Source organism: Rutilus rutilus, assembly GCF_951802725.1.
Source record: "Rutilus rutilus genome assembly, chromosome: 1".
Classification (NCBI taxonomy): Eukaryota; Metazoa; Chordata; class Actinopteri; order Cypriniformes; family Leuciscidae; genus Rutilus; species Rutilus rutilus.
Window position 1 is genome coordinate 6,551,321 of NC_140209.1, and position 24,622 is coordinate 6,575,942.

The window sequence follows — 24,622 nt, forward strand, 5'->3', positions numbered from 1 at the left end:
GAAAATGCTTACGTCATGTGAGCGGCCTATGTTTAGAGTTTGTTTGGCTACTATTTGATCATGGATGCTGTTAAAGTGGTACTCATTTTTACTTTTGTGCAAACGCTTTTGGCCTGTTTGCATTTGCTTCGCTGTCTGTCCGCACAAACGAATCTCGCGCCATGTCTGTTGTTTTGAAAGGAACAGGAAGTCGCTTGTGCTATTCGTTGTTGTCGATTTTGAGGATTCTGATTGGCTTGCATGGCTTTATCCTTCTCCCTACACTGCCGCCCATTGTATTTATGCGGGTTGATGTAAACAACAACTTTTTTTGAAAACGATGTTGTGTGCACGATGTTATTTTTGAAAACGAAGGGGGAGAAATATTCGTTTCTCTAAATACCCGGCTATGTGGCCTGAGTGCTATATATAAACAGGCAAACAAAGGGAGCTAAATGAAACACAGGTGAACTTAATTAGTGACTAACAGACTATCATGGTTAACTTGTAGCTCAACATGAGTTCCTATAAGAGCAGCCAAAAGGAACATTCTCTCAACCCCAGGTCAGGACTGCACACGGATTAAGCGTTGTAGTATTTTTGTGACTGCAATATTCAGGCTCCACACGGATTGAGGACGACTTTTCAGCTGTACGGTAGTGCACCTTTGCTGTTTTAGGCTTGTTTTGTTTTTTCTCCATTCCATTTTCTCCATCAACTGACTTGATTTAGTACAACTAAAAAAAGTTTAGTTTAAGCAAAAGTATAGATATTGTCTTTTATTTTACCTGTCCTTGTGAAAAATATCAGAATCAAAAAATCTTAACTTTATATTTAATATTGAATAACATGTAGGCTACAACAGATCAAATTAAGTGTACTTTAAAGCACAACAAAAAGATTTTTAAAACATAATGTACTTTAAAGTAAAACTCTTAGTTTGGCTTTACTTTTTAGTGTACATGTACTTAATGTCACTCCTGCCAGCAGAAGCCCTATCATGGCCACCAGAGGGCACTTCTCCCTAGACCTTTTCCATTTCCATGAACCTTTGCCTGGACTCATTTTAGTGTGATTACATCCACCTGTATGTCATTGGTTTGTATCATAGGAACTTTGGCTGGCAGGTGTGACGCTTCTGAAAGTGTACGTGTGTACACTTAAGTGGCTTTTTATAATTCATCAGTGTTATTATCTGCAAGTTTTTATTTATTATTATTATTGTACTTTCAAGATACTGCAGGTACACATCCAATACCAATAAGCTAATTTTTTATTTTATTATTTTCACAAGGGTACATAGCAATTCAAAAATTATAGTTTTCTTGACAGCAACATGGTGTCGGCCCACATCTGGTACACCTGGATTACACACGGCCCAGATGTGGGCCGGATCTGGTTGCTGTCTGGGTTCTTGTATGGTTTTTCCATTGCAAACTAATCTGGTTGTGCTATTTTTACCTAATGCAACTTCCATTCTCAAAGCTCCCTGCAACAAAGCTTTGACCTTTTATCAAAAATATTACGTTCTTAAACCAAATGGCATGATTTCACTGAATCCACTTTTCATTGTAGGCTTTAAAGATCAACATGGAGAAAATCATCCTAATATTCCCTCTGATATTGCTGGTGCTGCATATACAAGGAGGAGAGTTCCACAAACCTCCAGTTTGTTTGCCTGCCGAAGCTCCACAGCCGGAAGTCGTGGAGTTCGACAACACCATCTATGCCACTTGTGAAGTAACTCCCAGCCCCAATTTGCCACGTAACCAGCCAAAGATCTTTGGGCAAATCCTCTTCAAGCAGGTCTTCCCCAATGGAGATTTAGAAGTGAAAATCAACCTCCGTGGTTTGCCTGCCATCGATCGTCAAGAGCGTGCCATGCACATCCATCAGTATGGAGACCTCAGTCAAGGCAGCATCACTGTTGGTCCTCATTATAATCCAAACGGCGTTGACCACCCTCATCATCCTGGAGACCTGGGCAACTTTGCTTCCGAGAAAGGAGTTATAAGGCAGTTCCTGACGCTTCCAGATGCCAAGCTCTTTGGGCCTTATTCCATTCTGGGACGTGCGGTGGTGGTTCATGAGAAGGAGGATGATCTGGGAATGGGTTCAGATGAGGAGAGTAAACTCAGTGGGAATGCTGGAGAGAGAATTGCTCTCGGTGTGATTGGTATTACTACTCCAAGCCTGTGGCAGAAGACTGAAGTGCCCCCCAAGAAAACATGTGGAGGAAGGCACTGAGAGTCGAAGATGAGGGAGTCGGATATGGTGGAAGGGCAGATTCAAATGGGATCATCATGATTTTCCTTGTGTATTCTTTGTATGTGTCCTACATTAAAGTATATTTCATAACCTGAACATTCCCATGTTTTTTTTTCTTGGTCTTTTCAGAGGCTTTTTGGCCAAAGCTTCCAATAGTAAATGCACTCTTAAAAATAAATGTTGGGTGAATGCAGGCAAAGTGGGCCGTTTAGTTTGATTTACTGTGCTCAATGGGTTAACACTTTCAGAGCATGACAATGGCCTTTAATTAAAGATACACTATTTCTTTAAATGATACAATGGTTTTGGTTGATGCAATATGACACTGGAGGGTGTGGCTAGATCTCAAGGGAGGACACCTTTATTGTTCAAGGTAGACATAACCTCTGACATACGATTTTATTTTCGAAATTATAAGGTTTCTCGCTAAATGTCAACAAATGGGTATATTATTCTGACAGTTTGTTAGTATAGTTAACAGGGAATCAAAATGCAAAAAAAGTCTTGGTTTTCTTGTAAGGTGTTTAAAGCTAGAATATGTAAGAGTTTTGTAATAAAATAACCAAAAATCACTTGCAAAGTGTGATATATTTCCTGCAGTTGTGTACTTCCAGTATCCCAAAAGTTCCCAAAGATTTTTAATTTCAGAGAAATTCCCATTTTAAATTAAAGCTGCAAGCAGCATTTATTGGGGTTCAAGCAGGCAACCATTTAACCACTGACATCATACATGGAAAAGACCATTTCCAGCCAATTTAACAAAGGAAATGTATGGTTTTCAAAGCTTTTTAACAGTTATAGTGCCACCTATGGTCCGATCTCCATAAAATTGTGCATGCTTGTTTACAATGTTATTTCACATATGCTCACCAATTTTCGTTAAGTTCTGAGTTTTCGTTTAGGATTTATAGGCTTTCGAGTGAATTTTGCCACGCCCATTTTCTAAATGACCCTGTTGTAGCCGTCCAAATGTAAAAGTTCAAAAGTTTTAGCACTTTGTGCTTGAACCCCTAATAATGGCTCGTCCATGTTCACTTTCGTTCAAACATTATGGACCATGGCAAGCAGACTTTGGGACAAAAGGAGAACTAAAACGAGGATCAATATCGGCGTGGTGTTTTCGAGATGCCGCAAACTTCGACTTGACAGAGACGTCTTGCATGTACTTTATTAGACAGTTGAGCAAATGTACATAAAACTAATCAATGTCATATAGCTCAACATGATGAAATGTTAGAATATGATCTGTATGTTATTCTAATGTTGATCTAGCTTACTGCTAGTCTCATACAGACAAACAAACGCATATAATAACATTATAACTTTCAACACACTCAAAAGCAGTTTAGTGTGATAGTGTAGACCAAGTGAAACAGCGCTGCGTTACCTCACAAGTTTAATTCACCAAATAAACTGACTTGTTAACCCTTTTCCACCAAGGCAGTGCTGGTGCTGGTTCAGAGCTAGTTTCAAATGGGTTCTTTGTTTTTCGACACCCAAAGTACCAGCTCTGAACCAGGAAAAGTGGTTCTTAAGTAGCACCAAAACATTGCTGGTCTAGAAGTAAGAACCGCTTGCGTCAGGGGCTGGGGGCGGGGTTACCGTGACCAACAAGACGAACAGAAACTCGTGACCGCCATTTTTCAAACAGCAGCTAATCGAGCTAATAGCAGCTTGATTGTAATCTCCGTCTATGCAAGTTAGGGCGAGCTGCACAGACACGTTGGATTCGCCGTGTTTGGATGCCGATGTAGGTTCGCAAAGCCATGAGCATCAATAGTAACGCAACGACCTCCATTGTTGATGGAAGGCTTGTTCGAGATGCATCGTGCTTTGATGTCATGAGCCGATCGGTCTGCGAGAAGCCGAACCATTTCGAACAAGCCTGGTGTGTTTGTGTTTGGCGCTGCCACGCTAGCGTTGCTGGGCAACATGAGATGTATACAGTGATCTTGTGGAAAGGCAAACCGGATCTTAGAGAGCTCGTCAGACGAACCAACTCCGGACTGGCAATACTGTAGCTCTGGCTCTGAACTGGCACCTGGTTCATGCTGGTGGAAAAGGGGTATTTGTGAGTATTAATTCAGCACTTGCGGGTAGATCGGTAGAATGAAATGTCCTTATTCCTTTATATCCGCGGGACTCGCATGTGGCTCTGATATCTGTCTCTCATTGGCAATGACGACAAGTTCCATAATTCCGCCTATGCGTCATCAACCTACACCTTTGTTATTGTAAGAGGTTAGCAAGCCTGGTTAGTACCTGGATGGGAGACCTCCTGAGAAAACCAGGTTGCTGCTGGAAGAGGTGTTAGTGAGGCCAGCAGGGGGTGCTCACCCATGGTCTATGTGGGACCTAACGCTCCAGTGTAGTGATCGGGACACTATACTGTCAAAGAGCACCATCCTTCCAATGAGACGTGAAACCGAGGTCCTGACTCTCTGTGGTCATTAAAAATCCCAGGATGTCCTTCGAAAAAGAGTAGGGGTGTAACCCCGGCATCCTGGCCAAATTTGCCCCTTGGCCTCTGTCCATCATGGCCTCCTAATTATCCCCATATACTGATTGGCTTCATCACTGTCTCCTCTCCACCAGTAAGCTGGTGTGTGGTGGGCGTTCTGGCCCAATATGGCTGCCGTCGCATCATCCAGGTGGATGCTGCACATTGGTGGTGGTTGAGGATATTCCCCCTTCCATGTAAAGCGCTTTGAGTACCTAGAAAAGCGCTATATAAATGTAACGAATTATTATTATTATTATTATTATTATTATTATTATTATTAAAATGTAGATGCAGAATATAACGCTTTAAAATATGGACACAATTTAAGTTCATCTACAGTGTTTGGAGAAAACAGACAGAAAAAAAGTTTTACAATATGTTTACCATTTAAAATGTTCCTCTTATTGAATTTTTGTTAGCCTATTTGTTGTTGCATGTGTTGTAGTTCCATTTGTAATATGTTGTAGAGTTCATTAAGATATCTGATATTCAAATTTCATAAAATTTCATGTCAACACAACATGTTCTAGTTGTTTTGAACTTTACACATGCATTGAGTGAACTGATGAGTATTACTCATCATAGCCTATCTATGTGCTTTTGGGTCTGTTAAATATGCTGTGGAATATGTTTGTGTGATGTGTTAATAAATCATGTGTTTTTAAGATCCAGGATCATTTTTGATAAATTAGGGATGGGTCACATTACCTGAAAAGAAATTTGTCTGGAGTGCATGATCTCAAAATGTTTATTGGTATATACCTTGCAAATAACACATATCAACTGTATTCAAAATGAAATATTAAAGTCGGACCTTAAAGTTAACAAAAGTAATAAAAAGAAATAAACATCTAGGTACTGTATCTATCTAAATGACAAGTGTCCCACCTTACCTGCATTCAATCTACTAAAAGGGGATTTTAACATCGATGCCATAGAAGAATCATTCCCTCAGAAATGTTTACTTCTGCCTTCAAAGACAAGTACAGTTTTTTCAGTACTTTTAACAACTTTCCTAAACTCTTAACGCACCAACACACCTACAACACACAATTGGCAAAACAGTTAATTTCATGCTCAAAATCACACACTGTAAACTAAACTCCAACACTAATTTTCTAAATACAATAATACACTATGCCTACCAAAACACTGCAAACATGTCTCAAAATCAAATCATTTTTCAAAACACTAACATATGTATTATAGCCGTCCAACAGGAAGATTTAGTCAATCATAGCACAATGTCATAAAAACACTAACATCAGATGGAATTACAGAAACTGCATTATTGTATACGTGTCAGGTCTGCCCTTATACAACAGCCAGTATATTGTATTGATCATAGATTGTGTTTTGCACTGCAGTTTCTTTTGAAGCCTCTCTACATTTTTGTTTTGTTGGGTTTACTGTAGGTCTTTTGCTGCAGAAATTCAATAAAAAAAGACCCATCTCAGAGTGCTTTATAGAATGTACGGTTACCGTATACCATATGGTCATGCGATTGAAAGAAACTCAACACCTGAGTGTGTTTCCTAGATGGGAATCAGCTGTGATTTATATTATTGCATAATTGTTTCTCAGTAACAATAGGATAAAATACAGGGGATATATTTGTGTTTCAATTCACAATATAAACAGCTGTTTACCTTGACTTTAGCCTGTTAGGTTCAGAACATGGTGTTATCTGTTCTGACACACATTGTTAAAGCATCAGTAAATTTGGCAGTAAAAATCCATTGTTTTGGTCTTGTTTGAGCTTGTGTGTAAAAGAAGTTCAAGCATTTTAAATGTGTGTCAATTGTATGCATTTTGTGTTAAAGCAACGAGAAATGTGTTAATAGTATACACAGGCAAACAAAGGGAGCTAAATGAAACACAGGTGAACTTAATTAGTGACTAACAGACTATCATGGTTAACTTGTAGCTCAACATGAGTTCCTATAAGAGCAGCCAAAAGGAACATTCTCTCAACCCCAGGTCAGGACTGCACACGGATTAAGCGTTGTAGTATTTTTGTGACTGTAATATTCAGGCTCCACACGGATTGAGGACGACTTTTCAGCTGTACGGTAGTGCACCTTTGCTGTTTTAGGCTTGTTTTGTTTTTTCTCCATTCCATTTTCTCCATCAACTGACTTGATTTAGTACAACTAAAAAAAGTTTAGTTTAAGCAAAAGTATAGATATTGTCTTTTATTTTACCTGTCCTTGTGAAAAATATCAGAATCAAAAAATCTTAACTTTATATTTAATATTGAATAACATGTAGGCTACAACAGATCAAATTAAGTGTACTTTAAAGCACAACAATTTTTTTAAAACATAATGTACTTTAAAGTAAAACTCTTAGTTTGGCATTATTTGTTTTTTTTAAAGTGTACATGTACTTAATGTCACTCCTGCCAGCAGAAGCCCTATCATGGCCACCAGAGGGCACTTCTCCCTAGACCTTTTCCATTTCCATGAACCTTTGCCTGGACTCATTTTAGTGTGATTACATCCACCTGTATGTCATTGGTTTGTATCATAGGAACTTTGGCTGGCAGGTGTGACGCTTATGAAAGTGTACATGTGTACACTTAAGTGGCTTTTTATAATTCATCAGTGTTATTATCTGCAAGTTTTTATTTATTATTATTATTATTATTGTACTTTCAAGATACTACAGGTACACATCCAATACCAATAAGCTATTTTTTTTATTTTTATTATTTTCACAAGGGTACATAGCAATTCAAAAATTATAGTTTTCTTGACAGCAACATGGTGTCGGCCCCCATCTGGTACACCTGGATTATACACAGCCCAGATGTGGGCCGGATCTGGTTGCTGTCTGGGTTCTTGTATGGTTTTTCCATTGCAAACTAATTTGGTTGTGCTATTTTTATCTAATGCAACTTCCATTCTCAAAGCTCCCTGCAACAAAGCTTTGACCTTTTATCAAAAATATTACGTTCTTAAACCAAATGGCATGATTTCACTGAATCCACTTTTCATTGTAGGCTTTAAAGATCAACATGGAGAAAATCATCCTAATATTCCCTCTGATATTGCTGGTGCTGCATATACAAGGAGGAGAGTTCCACAAACCTCCAGTTTGTTTGCCTGCCGAAGCTCCACAGCCGGAAGTCGTGGAGTTCGACAACACCATCTATGCCATTTGTGAAGTAACTCCCAGCCCCAATTTGCCACGTAACCAGCCAAAGATCTTTGGGCAAATCCTCTTCAAGCAGGTCTTCCCCAATGGAGATTTAGAAGTGAAAATCAACCTCCGTGGTTTGCCTGCCATCGATCGTCAAGAGCGTGCCATGCACATCCATCAGTATGGAGACCTCAGTCAAGGCAGCATCACTGTTGGTCCTCATTATAATCCAAACGGCGTTGACCACCCTCATCATCCTGGAGACCTGGGCAACTTTGCTTCCGAGAAAGGAGTTATAAGGCAGTTCCTGACGCTTCCAGATGCCAAGCTCTTTGGGCCTTATTCCATTCTGGGACGTGCGGTGGCGGTTCATGAGAAGGAGGATGATCTGGGAATGGGTTCAGATGAGGAGAGTAAACTCAGTGGGAATGCTGGACCGATAATTGCTCTCGGTGTGATTGGTATTACTACTCCAAGTCTGTGGCAGAAGACTGAAGTGCCCCCCAAGAAAACATGTGGAGGAAGGCACTGAGAGTCAAAGATGAGGGAGTCGGATATGGTGGAAGGCCAGATTCAAATGGGATAATCATGATTTTCCTTGTGTATTCTTTGTATGTGTCCTACATTAAAGTATATTTCATAACCTGAACATTCCCATGTTTTTTTTCTTGGTCTTTTCAGAGGCTTTTTGGCCAAAGCTTCCAATAGTAAATGCACTCTTAAAAATAAATGTAGGGTGAATGCAGGCAAAGTGGGCTGTTTAGTTTGATTTACTGTGCTCAATGGGTTAACACTTTCAGAGCATGACAATGGCCTTTAATTAAAGATACACTATTTCTTTAAATGATACAATGGTTTAGGTTGATGCAATATGACACTGGAGGGTGTGGCTAGATCTCAAGGGAGGACACCTTTATTGTTCAAGGTAGACATAACCTCTGACGTAAGATTGTGTTTTTGAAATTATAAGGTTTCTCGCTAAGTCAACTCGCTATGTCAACAAATGGGTATATTATTCTGACAGTTTGTTAGTACAGTTAACAGGGAATCAAAATGCAAAAAAATGTCTTGGTTTTCTTGTAAGGTGTTTAAAGCTAGAATATGTAAGATTTTTGTAATAAAATAACCAAAAATCACTTGCAACGTGTGATATATTTTCTGCAGTTGTGTACTTCCAGTATCCCAAAAGTTCCCAAAGATTTTTAATTTCAGAGAAATTCCAATTTTAAATCAAAGCTGCAAGCAGCATTTATCGGGGTTCAAGCATTTAAGGCCTTTAAGCACAAATGCATAAAAAGACTAAGTTTTATTTGGCAACCATTTAACCACTGACGTCATACATGGAAAAGACCATTTCCAGCCAATTAAGCGTTGTAGTATTTTTGTGACTGTAATATTCAGGCTCCACACGGATTGAGGACGACTTTTCAGCTGTACGGTAGTGCACCTTTGCTGTTTTAGGCTTGTTTTGTTTTTTCTCCATTCCATTTTCTCCATCAACTGACTTGATTTAGTACAACTAAAAAAAGTTTAGTTTAAGCAAAAGTATAGATATTGTGTTTTATTTTACCTGTCCTTGTGAAAAATATCAGAATCAAAAAATCTTAACTTTTTATATTTAATATTGAATAACATGTAGGCTACAACAGATCAAATTAAGTGTACTTTAAAGCACAACAAAAAGATTTTTAAAACATAATGTACTTTAAAGTAAAACTCTTAGTTTGGCTTTACTTTTTAGTGTACATGTACTTAATGTCACTCCTGCCAGCAGAAGCCCTGTCATGGCCACCAGAGGGCACTTCTCCCTAGACCTTTTCCATTTCCATGAACCTTTGCCTGGACTCATTTTAGTGTGATTACATCCAGCTGTATGTCATTGGTTTGTATCATAGGAACTTTGGCTGGCAGGTGTGACGCTTATGAAAGTGTACGTGTGTACACTTAAGTGGCTTTTTATAATTCATCAGTGTTATTATCTGCAAGGTTTTTATTTATTATTATTATTATTGTACTTTCAAGATACTGCAGGTACACATCCAATACCAATAAGCTAATTTTTTATTTTATTTTTTTCACAAGGGTACATAGCAATTAAAAAATTATAGTTTTCTTGACAGCAACATGGTGTCGGCCCCCATCTGGTACACCTGGATTACACACGGCCCAGATGTGGGCCGGATCTGGTTGCTGTCTGGGTTCTTGTATGGTTTTTCCATTGCAAACTAATCTGGTTGTGCTATTTTTACCTAATGCAACTTCCATTCTCAAAGCTCCCTGCAACAAAGCTTTGACCCTTTATCAAAAATATTACGTTCTTAAACCAAATGGCATGATTTCACTGAATCCACTTTTCATTGTAGGCTTTAAAGTTCAACATGGAGAAAATCATCCTAATATTCCCTCTGATATTGCTGGTGCTGCATATACAAGGAGGAGAGTTCCACAAACCTCCAGTTTGTTTGCCTGCCGAAGCTCCACAGCCGGAAGTCGTGGAGTTCGACAACACCATCTATGCCACTTGTGAAGTAACTCCCAGCCCCAATTTGCCACGTAACCAGCCAAAGATCTTTGGGCAAATCCTCTTCAAGCAGGTCTTCCCCAATGGAGATTTAGAAGTGAAAATCAACCTCCGTGGTTTGCCTGCCATCGATCGTCAAGAGCGTGCCATGCACATCCATCAGTATGGAGACCTCAGTCAAGGCAGCATCACTGTTGGTCCTCATTATAATCCAAACGGCGTTGACCACCCTCATCATCCTGGAGACCTGGGCAACTTTGCTTCCGAGAAAGGAGTTATAAGGCAGTTCCTGACGCTTCCAGACGCCAAGCTCTTTGGGCCTTATTCCATTCTGGGACGTGCGGTGGTGGTTCATGAGAAGGAGGATGATCTGGGAATGGGTTCAGATGAGGAGAGTAAACTCAGTGGGAATGCTGGAGAGAGAATTGCTCTCGGTGTGATTGGTATTACTACTCCAAGCCTGTGGCAGAAGACTGAAGTGCCCCCCAAGAAAACATGTGGAGGAAGGCACTGAGAGTCGAAGATGAGGGAGTCGGATATGGTGGAAGGGCAGATTCAAATGGGATCATCATGATTTTCCTTGTGTATTCTTTGTATGTGTCCTACATTAAAGTATATTTCATAACCTGAACATTCCCATGTTTTTTTTTCTTGGTCTTTTCAGAGGCTTTTTGGCCAAAGCTTCCAATAGTAAATGCACTCTTAAAAATAAATGTAGGGTGAATGCAGGCAAAGTGGGCCGTTTAGTTTGATTTACTGTGCTCAATAGGTTAACACTTTCAGAGCATGACAATGGCCTTTAATTAAAGATACACTATTTCTTTAAATGATACAATGGTTTTGGTTGATGCAATATGACACTGGAGGGTGTGGCTAGATCTCAAGGGAGGACACCCTTATTGTTCAAGGTAGACATAACCTCTGACATAAGATTGTATTTTCGAAATTATAAGGTTTCTCGCTAAATGTCAACAAATGGGTATATTATTCTGACAGTTTGTTAGTATAGTTAACAGGGAATCAAAATGCAAAAAAAGTCTTGGTTTTCTTGTAAGGTGTTTAAAGCTAGAATATGTAAGAGTTTTGTAATAAAATAACCAAAAATCACTTGCAAAGTGTGATATATTTCCTGCAGTTGTGTACTTCCAGTATCCCAAAAGTTCCCAAAGATTTTTAATTTCAGAGAAATTCCCATTTTAAATTAAAGCTGCAAGCAGCATTTATCGGGGTTCAAGCAGGCAACCATTTAACCACTGACATCATACATGGAAAAGACCATTTCCAGCCAATTTAACAAAGGAAATGTATGGTTTTCAAAGCTTTTTAACAGTTATAGTGCCACCTATGGTCCGATCTCCATAAAATTGTGCATGCTTGTTTACAATGTTATTTCACATATGCTCACCAATTTTCGTTAAGTTCTGAGTTTTCGTTTAGGATTTATAGGCTTTCGAGTGAATTTTGCCACGCCCATTTTCTAAATGACCCTGTTGTAGCCGTCCAAATGTAAAAGTTCAAAAGTTTTAGCACTTTGTGCTTGAACCCCTAATAATGGCTCGTCCATGTTCACTTTCGTTCAAACATTATGGACCATGGCAAGCAGACTTTGGGACAAAAGGAGAACTAAAACGAGGATCAATATCGGCGTGGTGTTTTCGAGATGCCGTAAACTTCGACTTGACAGAGGCGTCTTGCATGTATTTTATTAGACAGTTGAGCAAATGTACATAAAACTGTCATATAGCTCAACATGATGAAATGTTAGAATATGATCTGTATGTTATTCTAATGTTGATCTAGCTTACTGCTAGTCTCATACAGACAAACAAACGCATATAATAACATTATAACTTTCAACACACTCAAAAGCAGTTTAGTGTGATAGTGTAGACCAAGTGAAACAGCGCTGCGTTACCTCACAAGTTTAATTCACCAAATAAACTGACTTGTTAACCCTTTTCCACCAAGGCAGTGCTGGTGCTGGTTCAGAGCTAGAGCCTAGTTTCAAATGGGTTCTTTGTTTTTCGACACCCAAAGTACCAGCTCTGAACCAGGAAAAGTGGTTCTTAAGTAGCACCAAAACATTGCTGGTCTAGAAGTAAGAACCGCTTGCGTCAGGGGCTGGGGGCGGGGTTACCGTGACCAACAAGACGAACAGAAACTCGTGACCGCCATTTTTCAAACAGCAGCTAATCGAGCTAATAGCAGCTTGATTGTAATCTCCGTCTATGCAAGTTACGGCGAGCTGCACAGACACGTTGGATTCGCCGTGTTTGGATGCCGATGTAGGTTCGCAAAGCCATGAGCATCAATAGTAACGCAACGACCTCCATTGTTGATGGAAGGCTTGTTCGAGATGCATCGTGCTTTGATGTCATGAGCCGATCGGTCTGCGAGAAGCCGAACCATTTCGAACAAGCCTGGTGTGTTTGTGTTTGGCGCTGCCACGCTAGCGTTGCTGGGCAACATGAGATGTATACAGTGATCTTGTGGAAAGGCAAACCGGATCTTAGAGAGCTCGTCAGACGAACCAACTCCGGACTGGCAATACTGTAGCTCTGGCTCTGAACTGGCACCTGGTTCATGCTGGTGGAAAAGGGGTATTTGTGAGTATTAATTCAGCACTTGCGGGTAGATCGGTAGAATGAAATGTCCTTATTCCTTTATATCCGCGGGACTCGCATGTGGCTCTGATATCTGTCTCTCATTGGCAATGACGACAAGTTCCATAATTCCGCCTATGCGTCATCAACCTACACCTTTGTTATTGTAAGAGGTTAGCAAGCCTGGTTAGTACCTGGATGGGAGACCTCCTGAGAAAACCAGGTTGCTGCTGGAAGAGGTGTTAGTGAGGCCAGCAGGGGGTGCTCACCCATGGTCTATGTGGGACCTAACGCTCCAGTGTAGTGATCGGGACACTATACTGTCAAAGAGCACCATCCTTCCAATGAGACGTGAAACCGAGGTCCTGACTCTCTGTGGTCATTAAAAATCCCAGGATGTCCTTCGAAAAAGAGTAGGGGTGTAACCCCGGCATCCTGGCCAAATTTGCCCCTTGGCCTCTGTCCATCATGGCCTCCTAATTATCCCCATACACTGATTGGCTTCATCACTGTCTCCTCTCCACCAGTAAGCTGGTGTGTGGTGGGCGTTCTGGCCCAATATGGCTGCCGTCGCATCATCCAGGTGGATGCTGCACATTGGTGGTGGTTGAGGATATTCCCCCCTTCCATGTAAAGCGCTTTGAGTACCCAGAAAAGCGCTATATAAATGTAACAAATTATTATTATTATTATTATTATTATTATTATTATTAAAATGTAGATGCAGAATATAACGCTTTAAAATATGGACACAATTTAAGTTCATCTACAGTGTTTGGAGAAAACAGACAGAAAAAAAGTTTTACAATATGTTTACCATTTAAAATGTTCCTCTTATTGAATTTTTGTTAGCCTATTTGTTGTTGCATGTGTTGTAGTTCCATTTGTAATATGTTGTAGAGTTCATTAAGATATCTGATATTCAAATTTCATAAAATTTCATGTCAACACAACATGTTCTAGTTGTTTTGAACTTTACACATGCATTGAGTGAACTGATGAGTATTACTCATCATAGCCTATCTATGTGCTTTTGGGTCTGTTAAATATGCTGTGGAATATGTTTGTGTGATGTGTTAATAAATCATGTGTTTTTAAGATCCAGGATCATTTTTGATAAATTAGGGATGGGTCACATTACCTGAAAAGAAATTTGTCTGGAGTGCATGATCTCAAAATGTTTATTGGTATATACCTTGCAAATAACACATATCAACTGTATTCAAAATGAAATATTAAAGTCGGACCTTAAAGTTAACAAAAGTAATAAAAAGAAATAAACATCTAGGTACTGTATCTATCTAAATGACAAGTGTCCCACCTTACCTGCATTCAATCTACTAAAAGGGGATTTTAACATCGATGCCATAGAAGAATCATTCCCTCAGAAATGTTTACTTCTGCCTTCAAAGACAAGTACAGTTTTTTCAGTACTTTTAACAACTTTCCTAAACTCTTAACGCACCAACACACCTACAACACACAATTGGCAAAACAGTTAATTTCATGCTCAAAATCACACACTGTAAACTAAACTCCAACACTAATTTTCTAAATACAATAATACACTATGCCTACCAAAACACTGCAAACATGTCTCAAAATCAAATCATTTTTCAAAACACTAACATATGTAACATAGCCGTCCAACAGGAAGATTTAGTCAATCATAGCACAATGTCATAAAAACACTAACATCAGATGGAATTACAGAAATTGCATTATTGTATACGTGTCAGGTCTGCCCTTATACAACAGCCAGTATATTGTATTGATCATAGATTGTGTTTTGCACTGCAGTTTCTTTTGAAGCCTCTCTACATTTTAGTTTTGTTGGGTTTACTGTAGGTCTTTTGCTGCAGAAATTCAATAAAAAAAGACCCATCTCAGAGTGCTTTATAGAATGTACGGTTACCGTATACCATATGGTCATGCGATTGAAAGAAACTCAACACCTGAGTGTGTTTCCTAGATGGGAATCAGCTGTGATTTATATTATTGCATAATTGTTTCTCAGTAACAATAGGATAAAATACAGGGGATATATTTGTGTTTCAATTCACAATATAAACAGCTGTTTACCTTGACTTTAGCCTGTTAGGTTCAGAACATGGTGTTATCTGTTCTGACACACATTGTTAAAGCATCGGTAAATTTGGCAGTAAAAATCCATTGTTTTGGTCTTGTTTGAGCTTGTGTGTAAAAGAAGTTCAAGCATTTTAAATTTGTGTCAATTGTATGCATTTTGTGTTAAAACAACGAGAAATGTGTTAATAGTATACACAGGCAAACAAAGGGAGCTAAATGAAACACAGGTGAACTTAATTAGTGACTAACAGACTATCATGGTTAACTTGTAGCTCAACATGAGTTCCTATAAGAGCAGCCAAAAGGAACATTCTCTCAACCCCAGGTCAGGACTGCACACGGATTAAGCGTTGTAGTATTTTTGTGACTGTAATATTCAGGCTCCACACGGATTGAGGACGACTTTTCAGCTGTACGGTAGTGCACCTTTGCTGTTTTAGGCTTGTTTTGTTTTTTCTCCATTCCATTTTCTCCATCAACTGACTTGATTTAGTACAACTAAAAAAAGTTTAGTTTAAGCAAAAGTATAGATATTGTCTTTTATTTTACCTGTCCTTGTGAAAAATATCAGAATCAAAAAATCTTAACTTTATATTTAATATTGAATAACATGTAGGCTACAACAGATCAAATTAAGTGTACTTTAAAGCACAACAAAAAGATTTTTAAAACATAATGTACTTTTAAGGAAAACTCTTAGTTTGGCTTTTTTTTTTTTTTTTTTTTTTTTTAAGTGTACATGTACTTAATGTCACTCCTGCCAGCAGAAGCCCTATCATGGCCACCAGAGGGCACTTCTCCCTAGACCTTTTCCATTTCCATAAACCTTTGCCTGGACTCATTTTAGTGTGATTACATCCACCTGTATGTCATTGGTTTGTATCATAGGAACTTTGGCTGGCAGGTGTGACGCTTATGAAAGTGTACGTGTGTACACTCAAGTGGCTTTTTATAATTCATCAGTTTTATTATTATTATTATTATTATTATTATTGTACTTTCAAGATACTACAGGTACACATCCAATACCAATAAGCTGATTTTTTATTTTATTATTTTCACAAGGGTACATAGCAATTCAATAATTCAAGAGTTTTCTAGACCGCAACATGGTGTCGGCCCCCATCTGGTACACCTGGATTACACACGACCCAGATGTGGGCCGGATCTGGTTGCTGTCTGGGTTCTTGTATGGTTTTTCCATTGCAAACTAATCTGGTTGGGCTATTTTTACCTAATGCAACTTCCATTCTCAAAGCTCCCTGCAACAAAGCTTTGACCCTTTATCAAAAATATTACGTTCTTAAACCAAATGGCATGATTTCACTGAATCCACTTTTCATTGTAGGCTTTAAAGATCAACATGGAGAAAATCATCCTAATATTCCCTCTGATATTGCTGGTGCTGCATATACAAGGAGGAGAGTTCCACAAACCTCCAGTTTGTTTGCCTGCCGAAGCTCCACAGCCGGAAGTCGTGGAGTTCGACAACACCATCTATGCCACTTGTGAAGTAACTCCCAGCCCCAATTTGCCACGTAACCAGCCAAAGATCTTTGGGCAAATCCTCTTCAAGCAGGTCTTCCCCAATGGAGATTTAGAAGTGAAAATCAACCTCCGTGGTTTGCCTGCCATCGATCGTCAAGAGCGTGCCATGCACATCCATCAGTATGGAGACCTCAGTCAAGGCAGCATCACTGTTGGTCCTCATTATAATCCAAACGGCGTTGACCACCCTCATCATCCTGGAGACCTGGGCAACTTTGCTTCCGAGAAAGGAGTTATAAGGCAGTTCCTGACGCTTCCAGACGCCAAGCTCTTTGGGCCTTATTCCATTCTGGGACGTGCGGTGGCGGTTCATGAGAAGGAGGATGATCTGGGAATGGGTTCAGATGAGGAGAGTAAACTCAGTGGGAATGCTGGACCGATAATTGCTCTCGGTGTGATTGGTATTACTACTCCAAGTCTGTGGCAGAAGACTGAAGTGCCCCCCAAGAAAACATGTGGAGGAAGGCACTGAGAGTCAAAGATGAGGGAGTCGGATATGGTGGAAGGGCAGATTCAAATGGGATAATCATGATTTTCCTTGTGTATTCTTTGTATGTGTCCTACATTAAAGTATATTTCATAACCTGAACATTCCCATGTTTTTTTTTCTTGGTCTTTTCAGAGGCTTTTTGGCCAAAGCTTCCAATAGTAAATGCACTCTTAAAAATAAATGTTGGGTGAATGCAGGCAAAGTGGGCTGTTTAGTTTGATTTACTGTGCTCAATGGGTTAACACTTTCAGAGCATGACAATGGTCTTTAATTAAAGATACACTATTTCTTCAAATGATACAATGGTTTAGGTTGATGCAATATGACACTGGAGGGTGTGGCTAGATCTCAAGGGAGGACACCTTTATTGTTCAAGGTAGACATAACCTCTGACGTAAGATTGTGTTTTCGAAATTATAAGGTTTCTCGCTAAATGTCAACAAATGGGTATATTATTCTGACAGTTTGTTAGTACAGTTAACAGGGAATCAAAATGCAAAAAAATGTCTTGGTTTTCTTGTAAGGTGTTTAAAGCTAGAATATGTAAGATTTTTGTAATAAAATAACCAAAAATCACTTGCAACGTGTGATATATTTTCTGCAGTTGTGTACTTCCAGTATCCAAAAGTTCCCAAAGATTTTTAATTTCAGAGAAATTCCAATTTTAAATCAAAGCTGCAAGCAGCATTTATCGGGGTTCAAGCATTTAAGGCCTTTAAGCACAAATGCATAAAAAGACTAAGTTTTATTTGGCAACCATTTAACCACTGACGTCATACATGGAAAAGACCATTTCCAGCCAATTTAACACAGGAAATATATGGTTTTCAAAGCTTTTTTAACAGTTATAGCGCCACCTATGGTCCGATCTCACTAAAATTGTGCATGCTGGTTTACAATGTTATTTCACATATGCTCACCAATTTTCATTAAGTTCTGAGTTTTCGTTTAGGATTTATAGGCTTTCGAGTGAATTTTGCCACGCCCATTTTCTAAATGACCGTGTTATAGCCGTCCAAATGCAAAAGTTTTAGCACTTCGTGCTTTAACCCGTAATAATGGCTCGTCCATGTTCACTTGTCGCCTGTCAATGACATAATATCCGCGTTATCCCTGGTTTCCGCTCGTACTGCCATAGTAACCATGGCGACAACTGTGTTACGTCTAGCGGCACGCTCATGGAGTTGTTTCATTCAAACATTATGGACCATGGCAAGCAGACTTTGGGACAAAAGGAGAACTAAAACGAGGATCAATATCGGCGTGGTGTTTTCAAGATGCCGCAAACTTTGACTTGACAGAGACGTCTTGCATGTACTTTATTAGACAGTTGAGCAAATGTTCAAAACCCGCATGGTGTTATCTGTTCTGACACACATTGTTAAAGCACACTTTTACACTGAATGTTTGCTGCTTCAATCCAGATGAGTACGTTGTTAGGCTATTGACTGTATGTAGGGTGACCACCCGTCCCGCATTGCGTTGTACCGCACAGCATTTTCACCCCTTGTCCCGCACGTCGCATATTGAGAAAATGTCCCGCATTTTCATCAGTCTGTCGGTTTTTAATAATCATATTAAGAAAACGTGCATGCTTTCTTTTGCCTTTTTAAGAAAGCATTTTCTTTATTATTTTTGCGGCAAAGTTTTTCACCTATATTTAACAGCGCTTCCTCAGAAGTAGGCTACAAATACAACCGCCTTCTTTTAAATCCTATCCAATGGTTGAAAGTAAAGGAGTAAACACGGTCACTAGTAGGTTTTGACGGCTGTCAATCAAAATGTGGAGCAGTGATTCGTTCCATGTGTTCCCTGTCAGAAAACAAATGGATAATTCGGTCAATTAAAATACAAATTTAACAGAATTTATCAACTTGTTGCCAGCTGTGGTTGTTTTGATTCACATACTTTCTAAAAAATATGAAAGATTTTGGTTTATAAGACATGTCAATGATCTAATTTCATGTTTTATATTTTATTAGTTCATTATTTATTTTGTTGGATTTTAATTGGACTTGGTTAGAACTGTTTCAAAAATAGTTATTTTAACAATAATAGTTAAAAATAAAAACTAATGAACAATGCAAAACTATAATAACCCTGACAGAGACGGATGTAGTGCTAACTGTGTTAAGAGTTTTGGAAAATTGTTAAAAGTATTGAAAAATCTGTCATAGCAATTGTAAGAACTGATTTTCCTGCTAAAACAAAACTCACCCTGCAATAACGCCATAAAATGCCCCCTGGACAGCAGATAGCAAAGACAGCACAGAACCTTGTCCTGCCCAAACTTATCTCGTTGTCCCTTTGTTTGACTTCAACTCATCCCCCCTCTCCCTCCTCTTCTCCCTCCTCAAGTCACTGAAAGTTAAATTAAGAATGTCTATATATCGCATATGGTGTATCTTGTGAATGTGTTGTTTTTTCCTTTTCATGTTTGGTATCATTTTAAGGGTCTCAGTGCGATTGGTAAAATGGTCTTAATTTCATTGCAGTCATTGGTTTAATGAGAAAGATTGAGAACTTAGGAGAATCCTGTTTCTCCTCTCTGGCTGATATCTCTTTACGATATCTCAAGAAACCAGGTGCTACCCCCCTGGGGTACATGGATTGGCCCAAACAACTCTAAACAACATTTGTATAACCCCTGTTGTTCTGGTCTGGTATTTAAGGTGAGGGGACAGAGCAATCATTGGGACTCTTTACCAGGATCATCCCCCATAGTGATGTTTCAGTGCTTTTCAGTTGGAAAGCCCTGACACATTACTGTGTCTTTGTCAGGAAAACATTACTTACTTTTAGAGTCATCTTTGAGTAAATGATGTCATGTATTTTCTGAATTGGCTTTTAATAATTTACTTCTGTAATTGGCATGATACATTTTTACCTGACAAATAAATGTTACATCTTGAATTATTCAGAAGTTTTAGAAATCATTCATTTTAGTAGATTAATGTGTAGTCTGGTGTTTCCGCAAATCTTTGTCCAGGATAGATCAAACTGAAGGCACTTTGAATGGACCATGGGGCACATCTTAGAAAGACCTTCTGATTTCTGACTATCTCCTGACTTAGCATGTTGTACGCTGCAAATATTATAAAAAATTACACCTATGGGTCTGTAGTAGCGGCTGCATAGGGTAAAATACTTGCACTGCACCCTCTGACTATTTCAGGACTGGCTAGTTTGTGATCGTGAGCGCGCAGTCGCGACGTGACGTCTCAAAGCGACACTAGGTCCGTAATGAACGAATAATTGAAAGTATGGGATAATCAGAATAATTCAAGATCAAAATTAATTCTTAATCAATATTTATGATTATTTTCTAATCAGAAATATGATCTAAATTTGATTATCATTTGAAATTGGAGTCAGATTAAACGTAGAGCTAAAGTACTACTAAAACTAAATTCCAATAAATTAAGTGAACTTCACTGGAGCGCTGAAAAGACATACACGCTTTAAACCTTCGCCAGGCCGTTGGATTCTGTCGTTGGGCCAATGGGTGGTCCTTACACAATCGTAAAAAAAAACTATAGCAGTACTTCTTTTAATAAACACAAAACACTGGAGAACACATTGTGCAATTCAAGACAAAGAACTGAATAAACTGAGGCCCCGTTTACACGATGGGAAAACGCAGATATTTCCCTGCGTTTTGGCCTGTTATTTACACGAAAACGCCGTTTTTATCCCAGAAAACGATTATTTCTAAAAAACTCCGGCCAAAGTGGAGATTTCTGAAACCGCCGGTTATGTGTTGCCGTGTCAACTGGGAGAAACGGGGTTTTAGGTTCTCAAACGTCACATTATGCGCCAGAAAATGCTTACGTCATGTGAGCGCCCTATGTTTAGAGTTTGTTTGGCTACTATTTGATCATGGATGCTGTTAAAGTGGTACTCATTTTTACTTTTGTGCAAACGCTTTTGGCCTGTTTGCATTTGCTTCGCTGTCTGTCCGCACAAATGAATCTCGCGCCATGTCTGTTGTTTTGAAAGTTACAGGAAGTCGCTCGTGCTATTCGTTGTTGTCAATTTTGAGGATTCTGATTGGCTTGCATGGCTTTATCCTTCTCCCTACACTGCCGCCCATTGTATTTATGCGGGTTGATGTAAACGACAACTTTTTTTGAAAACGATGTTGTGTGCACGATGTTATTTTTGAAAACGAAGGGGGAGAAATATTCGTTTCTCTAAATACCTGGCTATGTGGCCTGAGTGCTATATATAAACAGGCATACAAAGGGAGCTAAATGAAACACAGGTGAACTTAATTAGTGACTAACAGACTATCATGGTTAACTTGTAGCTCAACATGAGTTCCTATAAGAGCAGCCAAAAGGAACATTCTCTCAACCCCAGGTCAGGACTGCACACGGATTAAGCGTTGTAGTATTTTTGTGACTGCAATATTCAGGCTCCACACGGATTGAGGACGACTTTTCAGCTGTACGGTAGTGCACCTTTGCTGTTTTAGGCTTGTTTTGTTTTTTCTCCATTCCATTTTCTCCATCAACTGACTTGATTTAGTACAACTAAAAAAAGTTAAGTTTAAGCAAAAGTATAGATTTTGTCTTTTATTTTACCTGTCCTTGTGAAAAATATCAGAATCAGAAAATCTTAACTTTATATTTAATATTGAATAACATGTAGGCTACAACAGATCAAATTAAGTGTACTTTAAAGCACAACAAAAAGATTTTTAAAACATAATGTACTTTAAAGTAAAACTCTTAGTTTGGTATTATTTTTTTTTTTTTAAAGTGTACATGTACTTAATGTCACTCCTGCCAGCAGAAGCCCTATCATGGCCACCAGAGGGCACTTCTCCCTAGACCTTTTCCATTTCCATGAACCTTTGCCTGGACTCATTTTAGTGTGATTACATCCACCTGTATGTCATTGGTTTGTATCATAGAAACTTTGGCTGGCAGGTGTGACGCTTATGAAAGTCTACGTGTGTACACTTAAGTGGCTTTTTATAATTCATCAGTGTTATTATCTGCAAGTTTTATTTATTATTATTATTATTATTATTATTATTATTATTATTATTATTATTGTACTTTCAAGATACTACAGATACACATCCAATGCCAATAAGCTAATTTTTTATTTTATTATTTTCACAAGGGTACATAGCAATTCAAGAGTTTTCTAGACCGCAACATGGTGTCGGCCCCCATCTGGTACACCTGGATTACACACGGCCCAGATGTGGGCCGGATCTGGTTGCTGTCTGGGTTCTTGTATGGTTTTTCCATTGCAAACTAATCTGGTTGTGCTATTTTTACCTAATGCAACTTCCATTCTCAAAGCTCCCTGCAACAAAGCTTTGACCCTTTATCAAAAATATTACGTTCTTAAACCAAATGGCATGATTTCACTGAATCCACTTTTCATTGTAGGCTTTAAAGATCAACATGGAGAAAATCATCCTAATATTCCCTCTGATATTGCTGGTGCTGCATATACAAGGAGGAGAGTTCCACAAACCTCCAGTTTGTTTGCCTGCCGAAGCTCCACAGCCGGAAGTCGTGGAGTTCGACAACACCATCTATGCCACTTGTGAAGTAACTCCCAGCCCCAATTTGCCACGTAACCAGCCAAAGATCTTTGGGCAAATCCTCTTCAAGCAGGTCTTCCCCAATGGAGATTTAGAAGTGAAAATCAACCTCCGTGGTTTGCCTGCCATCGATCGCCAAGAGCGTGCCATGCACATCCATCAGTATGGAGACCTCAGTCAAGGCAGCATCACTGTTGGTCCTCATTATAATCCAAACGGCGTTGACCACCCTCATCATCCTGGAGACCTGGGCAACTTTGCTTCCGAGAAAGGAGTTATAAGGCAGTTCCTGACGCTTCCAGACGCCAAGCTCTTTGGGCCTTATTCCATTCTGGGACGTGCGGTGGCGGTTCATGAGAAGGAGGATGATCTGGGAATGGGTTCAGATGAGGAGAGTAAACTCAGTGGGAATGCTGGACCGATAATTGCTCTCGGTGTGATTGGTATTACTACTCCAAGTCTGTGGCAGAAGACTGAAGTGCCCCCCAAGAAAACATGTGGAGGAAGGCACTGAGAGTCAAAGATGAGGGAGTCGGATATGGTGGAAGGGCAGATTCAAATGGGATAATCATGATTTTCCTTGTGTATTCTTTGTATGTGTCCTACATTAAAGTATATTTCATAACCTGAACATTCCCATGTTTTTTTTCTTGGTCTTTTCAGAGGCTTTTTGGCCAAAGCTTCCAATAGTAAATGCACTCTTAAAAATAAATGTTGGGTGAATGCAGGCAAAGTGGGCTGTTTAGTTTGATTTACTGTGATCAATGGGTTAACACTTTCAGAGCATGACAATGGTCTTTAATTAAAGATACACTATTTCTTTAAATGATACAATGGTTTAGGTTGATGCAATATGACACTGGAGGGTGTGGCTAGATCTCAAGGGAGGACACCTTTATTGTTCAAGGTAGACATAACCTCTGACATAAGATTGTATTTTCGAAATTATAAGGTTTCTCGCTAAATGTCAACAAATGGGTATATTATTCTGACAGTTTGTTAGTACAGTTAACAGGGAATCAAAATGCAAAAAATGTCTTGGTTTTCTTGTAAGGTGTTTAAAGCTAGAATATGTAAGATTTTTGTAATAAAATAACCAAAAATCACTTGCAACGTGTGATATGTTTCCTGCAGTTGTGTACTTCCAGTATCCCAAAAGTTCCCAAAGATTTTTAATTTCAGAGAAATTCCAATTTTAAATCAAAGCTGCAAGCAGCATTTATCGGGGTTCAAGCATGTAAGGCCTTTAAGCACATATGCATAAAAAGACTAAGTTTTATTTGGCAACCATTTAACCACTGACGTCATACATGGAAAAGACCATTTCCAGCCAATTTAACACAGGAAATATATGGTTTTCAAAGCTTTTTTAACAGTTATAGCACCACCTATGGTCCGATCTCCATAAAATTGTGCATGCTGGTTTACAATGTTATTTCACATATGCTCACCAATTTTCATTAAGTTCTGAGTTTTCGGTTAGGATTTATAGGCTTTCGAGTGAATTTTGCCACGCCCATTTTCTAAATGACCGTGTTATAGCCGTCCAAATGCAAAAGTTTTAGCACTTCGTGCTTTAACCCCTAATAATGGCTCGTCCATGTTCACTTGTCGCCTGTCAATGACATAATATCCGCGTTATCCCTGGTTTCCGCTCGTACTGCCATAGTAACCATGGCGACAACTGTGTTACGTCTAGCGGCACGCTCATGGAGTTGTTTCATTCAAACATTATGGACCATGGCAAGCAGACTTTGGGACAAAAGGAGAACTAAAACGAGGATCAATATCGGCGTGGTGTTTTCAAGATGCCGCAAACTTTGACTTGACAGAGACGTCTTGCATGTACTTTATTAGACAGTTGAGCAAATGTTCAAAACCCGCATGGTGTTATCTGTTCTGACACACATTG

The 24,622-nt window shown here is 39.1% G+C and overlaps 6 protein-coding genes across 12 annotated transcripts in view; all 6 read left to right on the forward strand.

The window, feature by feature from the left end:
- LOC311302747 (uncharacterized protein) overlaps positions 1–24,622 on the forward strand; it is a 205,567-nt gene that overhangs the window by 59,910 nt on the left and 121,035 nt on the right. The window lies entirely within an intron of this gene.
- LOC311276193 (extracellular superoxide dismutase [Cu-Zn]-like) lies at positions 437–2,343 on the forward strand. 2 transcript variants are annotated; one of them, XM_084385737.1, is made up of 2 exons: positions 437–635; positions 1,555–2,343. In XM_084385737.1, exon 2 carries the CDS (start codon positions 1,570–1,572, stop codon positions 2,224–2,226), a length of 657 nt encoding a protein of 218 aa, XP_084241863.1. In that variant the 5' UTR covers positions 437–635; positions 1,555–1,569; the 3' UTR covers positions 2,227–2,343. The 2 variants fall into 2 exon arrangements, with proteins under 2 accessions (XP_084241863.1, XP_084241862.1); XM_084385736.1 differs by having other exon boundaries at positions 437–630.
- On the forward strand, positions 6,622–11,046 carry LOC311276214 (extracellular superoxide dismutase [Cu-Zn]-like). 4 transcript variants are annotated; one of them, XM_084385773.1, is made up of 2 exons: positions 6,622–6,822; positions 10,258–11,046. In XM_084385773.1, the coding sequence occupies exon 2, from the start codon at positions 10,273–10,275 to the stop codon at positions 10,927–10,929; it is 657 nt and encodes a 218-aa protein (XP_084241899.1). In that variant the 5' UTR covers positions 6,622–6,822; positions 10,258–10,272; the 3' UTR covers positions 10,930–11,046. The 4 variants fall into 4 exon arrangements, with proteins under 4 accessions (XP_084241899.1, XP_084241898.1, XP_084241900.1 ...); XM_084385772.1 differs by lacking the exon at positions 6,622–6,822 and adding an exon at positions 9,268–9,327; XM_084385774.1 differs by lacking the exon at positions 6,622–6,822 and adding an exon at positions 9,314–9,332.
- On the forward strand, positions 6,731–8,447 carry LOC311276206 (extracellular superoxide dismutase [Cu-Zn]-like). The gene is made up of 2 exons (XM_084385756.1): positions 6,731–6,817; positions 7,755–8,447. The coding sequence occupies exon 2, from the start codon at positions 7,770–7,772 to the stop codon at positions 8,424–8,426; it is 657 nt and encodes a 218-aa protein (XP_084241882.1). The 5' UTR covers positions 6,731–6,817; positions 7,755–7,769; the 3' UTR covers positions 8,427–8,447.
- LOC311276234 (extracellular superoxide dismutase [Cu-Zn]-like) lies at positions 15,325–17,147 on the forward strand. 2 transcript variants are annotated; one of them, XM_084385805.1, is made up of 2 exons: positions 15,325–15,523; positions 16,455–17,147. In XM_084385805.1, the coding sequence occupies exon 2, from the start codon at positions 16,470–16,472 to the stop codon at positions 17,124–17,126; it is 657 nt and encodes a 218-aa protein (XP_084241931.1). In that variant the 5' UTR covers positions 15,325–15,523; positions 16,455–16,469; the 3' UTR covers positions 17,127–17,147. The 2 variants fall into 2 exon arrangements, with proteins under 2 accessions (XP_084241931.1, XP_084241930.1); XM_084385804.1 differs by having other exon boundaries at positions 15,325–15,518.
- On the forward strand, positions 21,400–23,245 carry LOC311276269 (extracellular superoxide dismutase [Cu-Zn]-like). 2 transcript variants are annotated; one of them, XM_084385840.1, is made up of 2 exons: positions 21,400–21,598; positions 22,553–23,245. In XM_084385840.1, the coding sequence occupies exon 2, from the start codon at positions 22,568–22,570 to the stop codon at positions 23,222–23,224; it is 657 nt and encodes a 218-aa protein (XP_084241966.1). In that variant the 5' UTR covers positions 21,400–21,598; positions 22,553–22,567; the 3' UTR covers positions 23,225–23,245. The 2 variants fall into 2 exon arrangements, with proteins under 2 accessions (XP_084241966.1, XP_084241965.1); XM_084385839.1 differs by having other exon boundaries at positions 21,400–21,593.

Bases quoted from the DNA above. Each gene is read 5' to 3' on its own strand.
- LOC311276234 (XM_084385805.1), top strand. From the start codon at position 16,470: ATGGAGAAAATCATCCTAATATTCCCTCTGATATTGCTGGTGCTGCAT.
- LOC311276269 (XM_084385840.1), top strand. From the start codon at position 22,568: ATGGAGAAAATCATCCTAATATTCCCTCTGATATTGCTGGTGCTGCAT.
- LOC311276206 (XM_084385756.1), top strand. From the start codon at position 7,770: ATGGAGAAAATCATCCTAATATTCCCTCTGATATTGCTGGTGCTGCAT.
- LOC311276214 (XM_084385773.1), top strand. From the start codon at position 10,273: ATGGAGAAAATCATCCTAATATTCCCTCTGATATTGCTGGTGCTGCAT.
- LOC311276193 (XM_084385737.1), top strand. From the start codon at position 1,570: ATGGAGAAAATCATCCTAATATTCCCTCTGATATTGCTGGTGCTGCAT.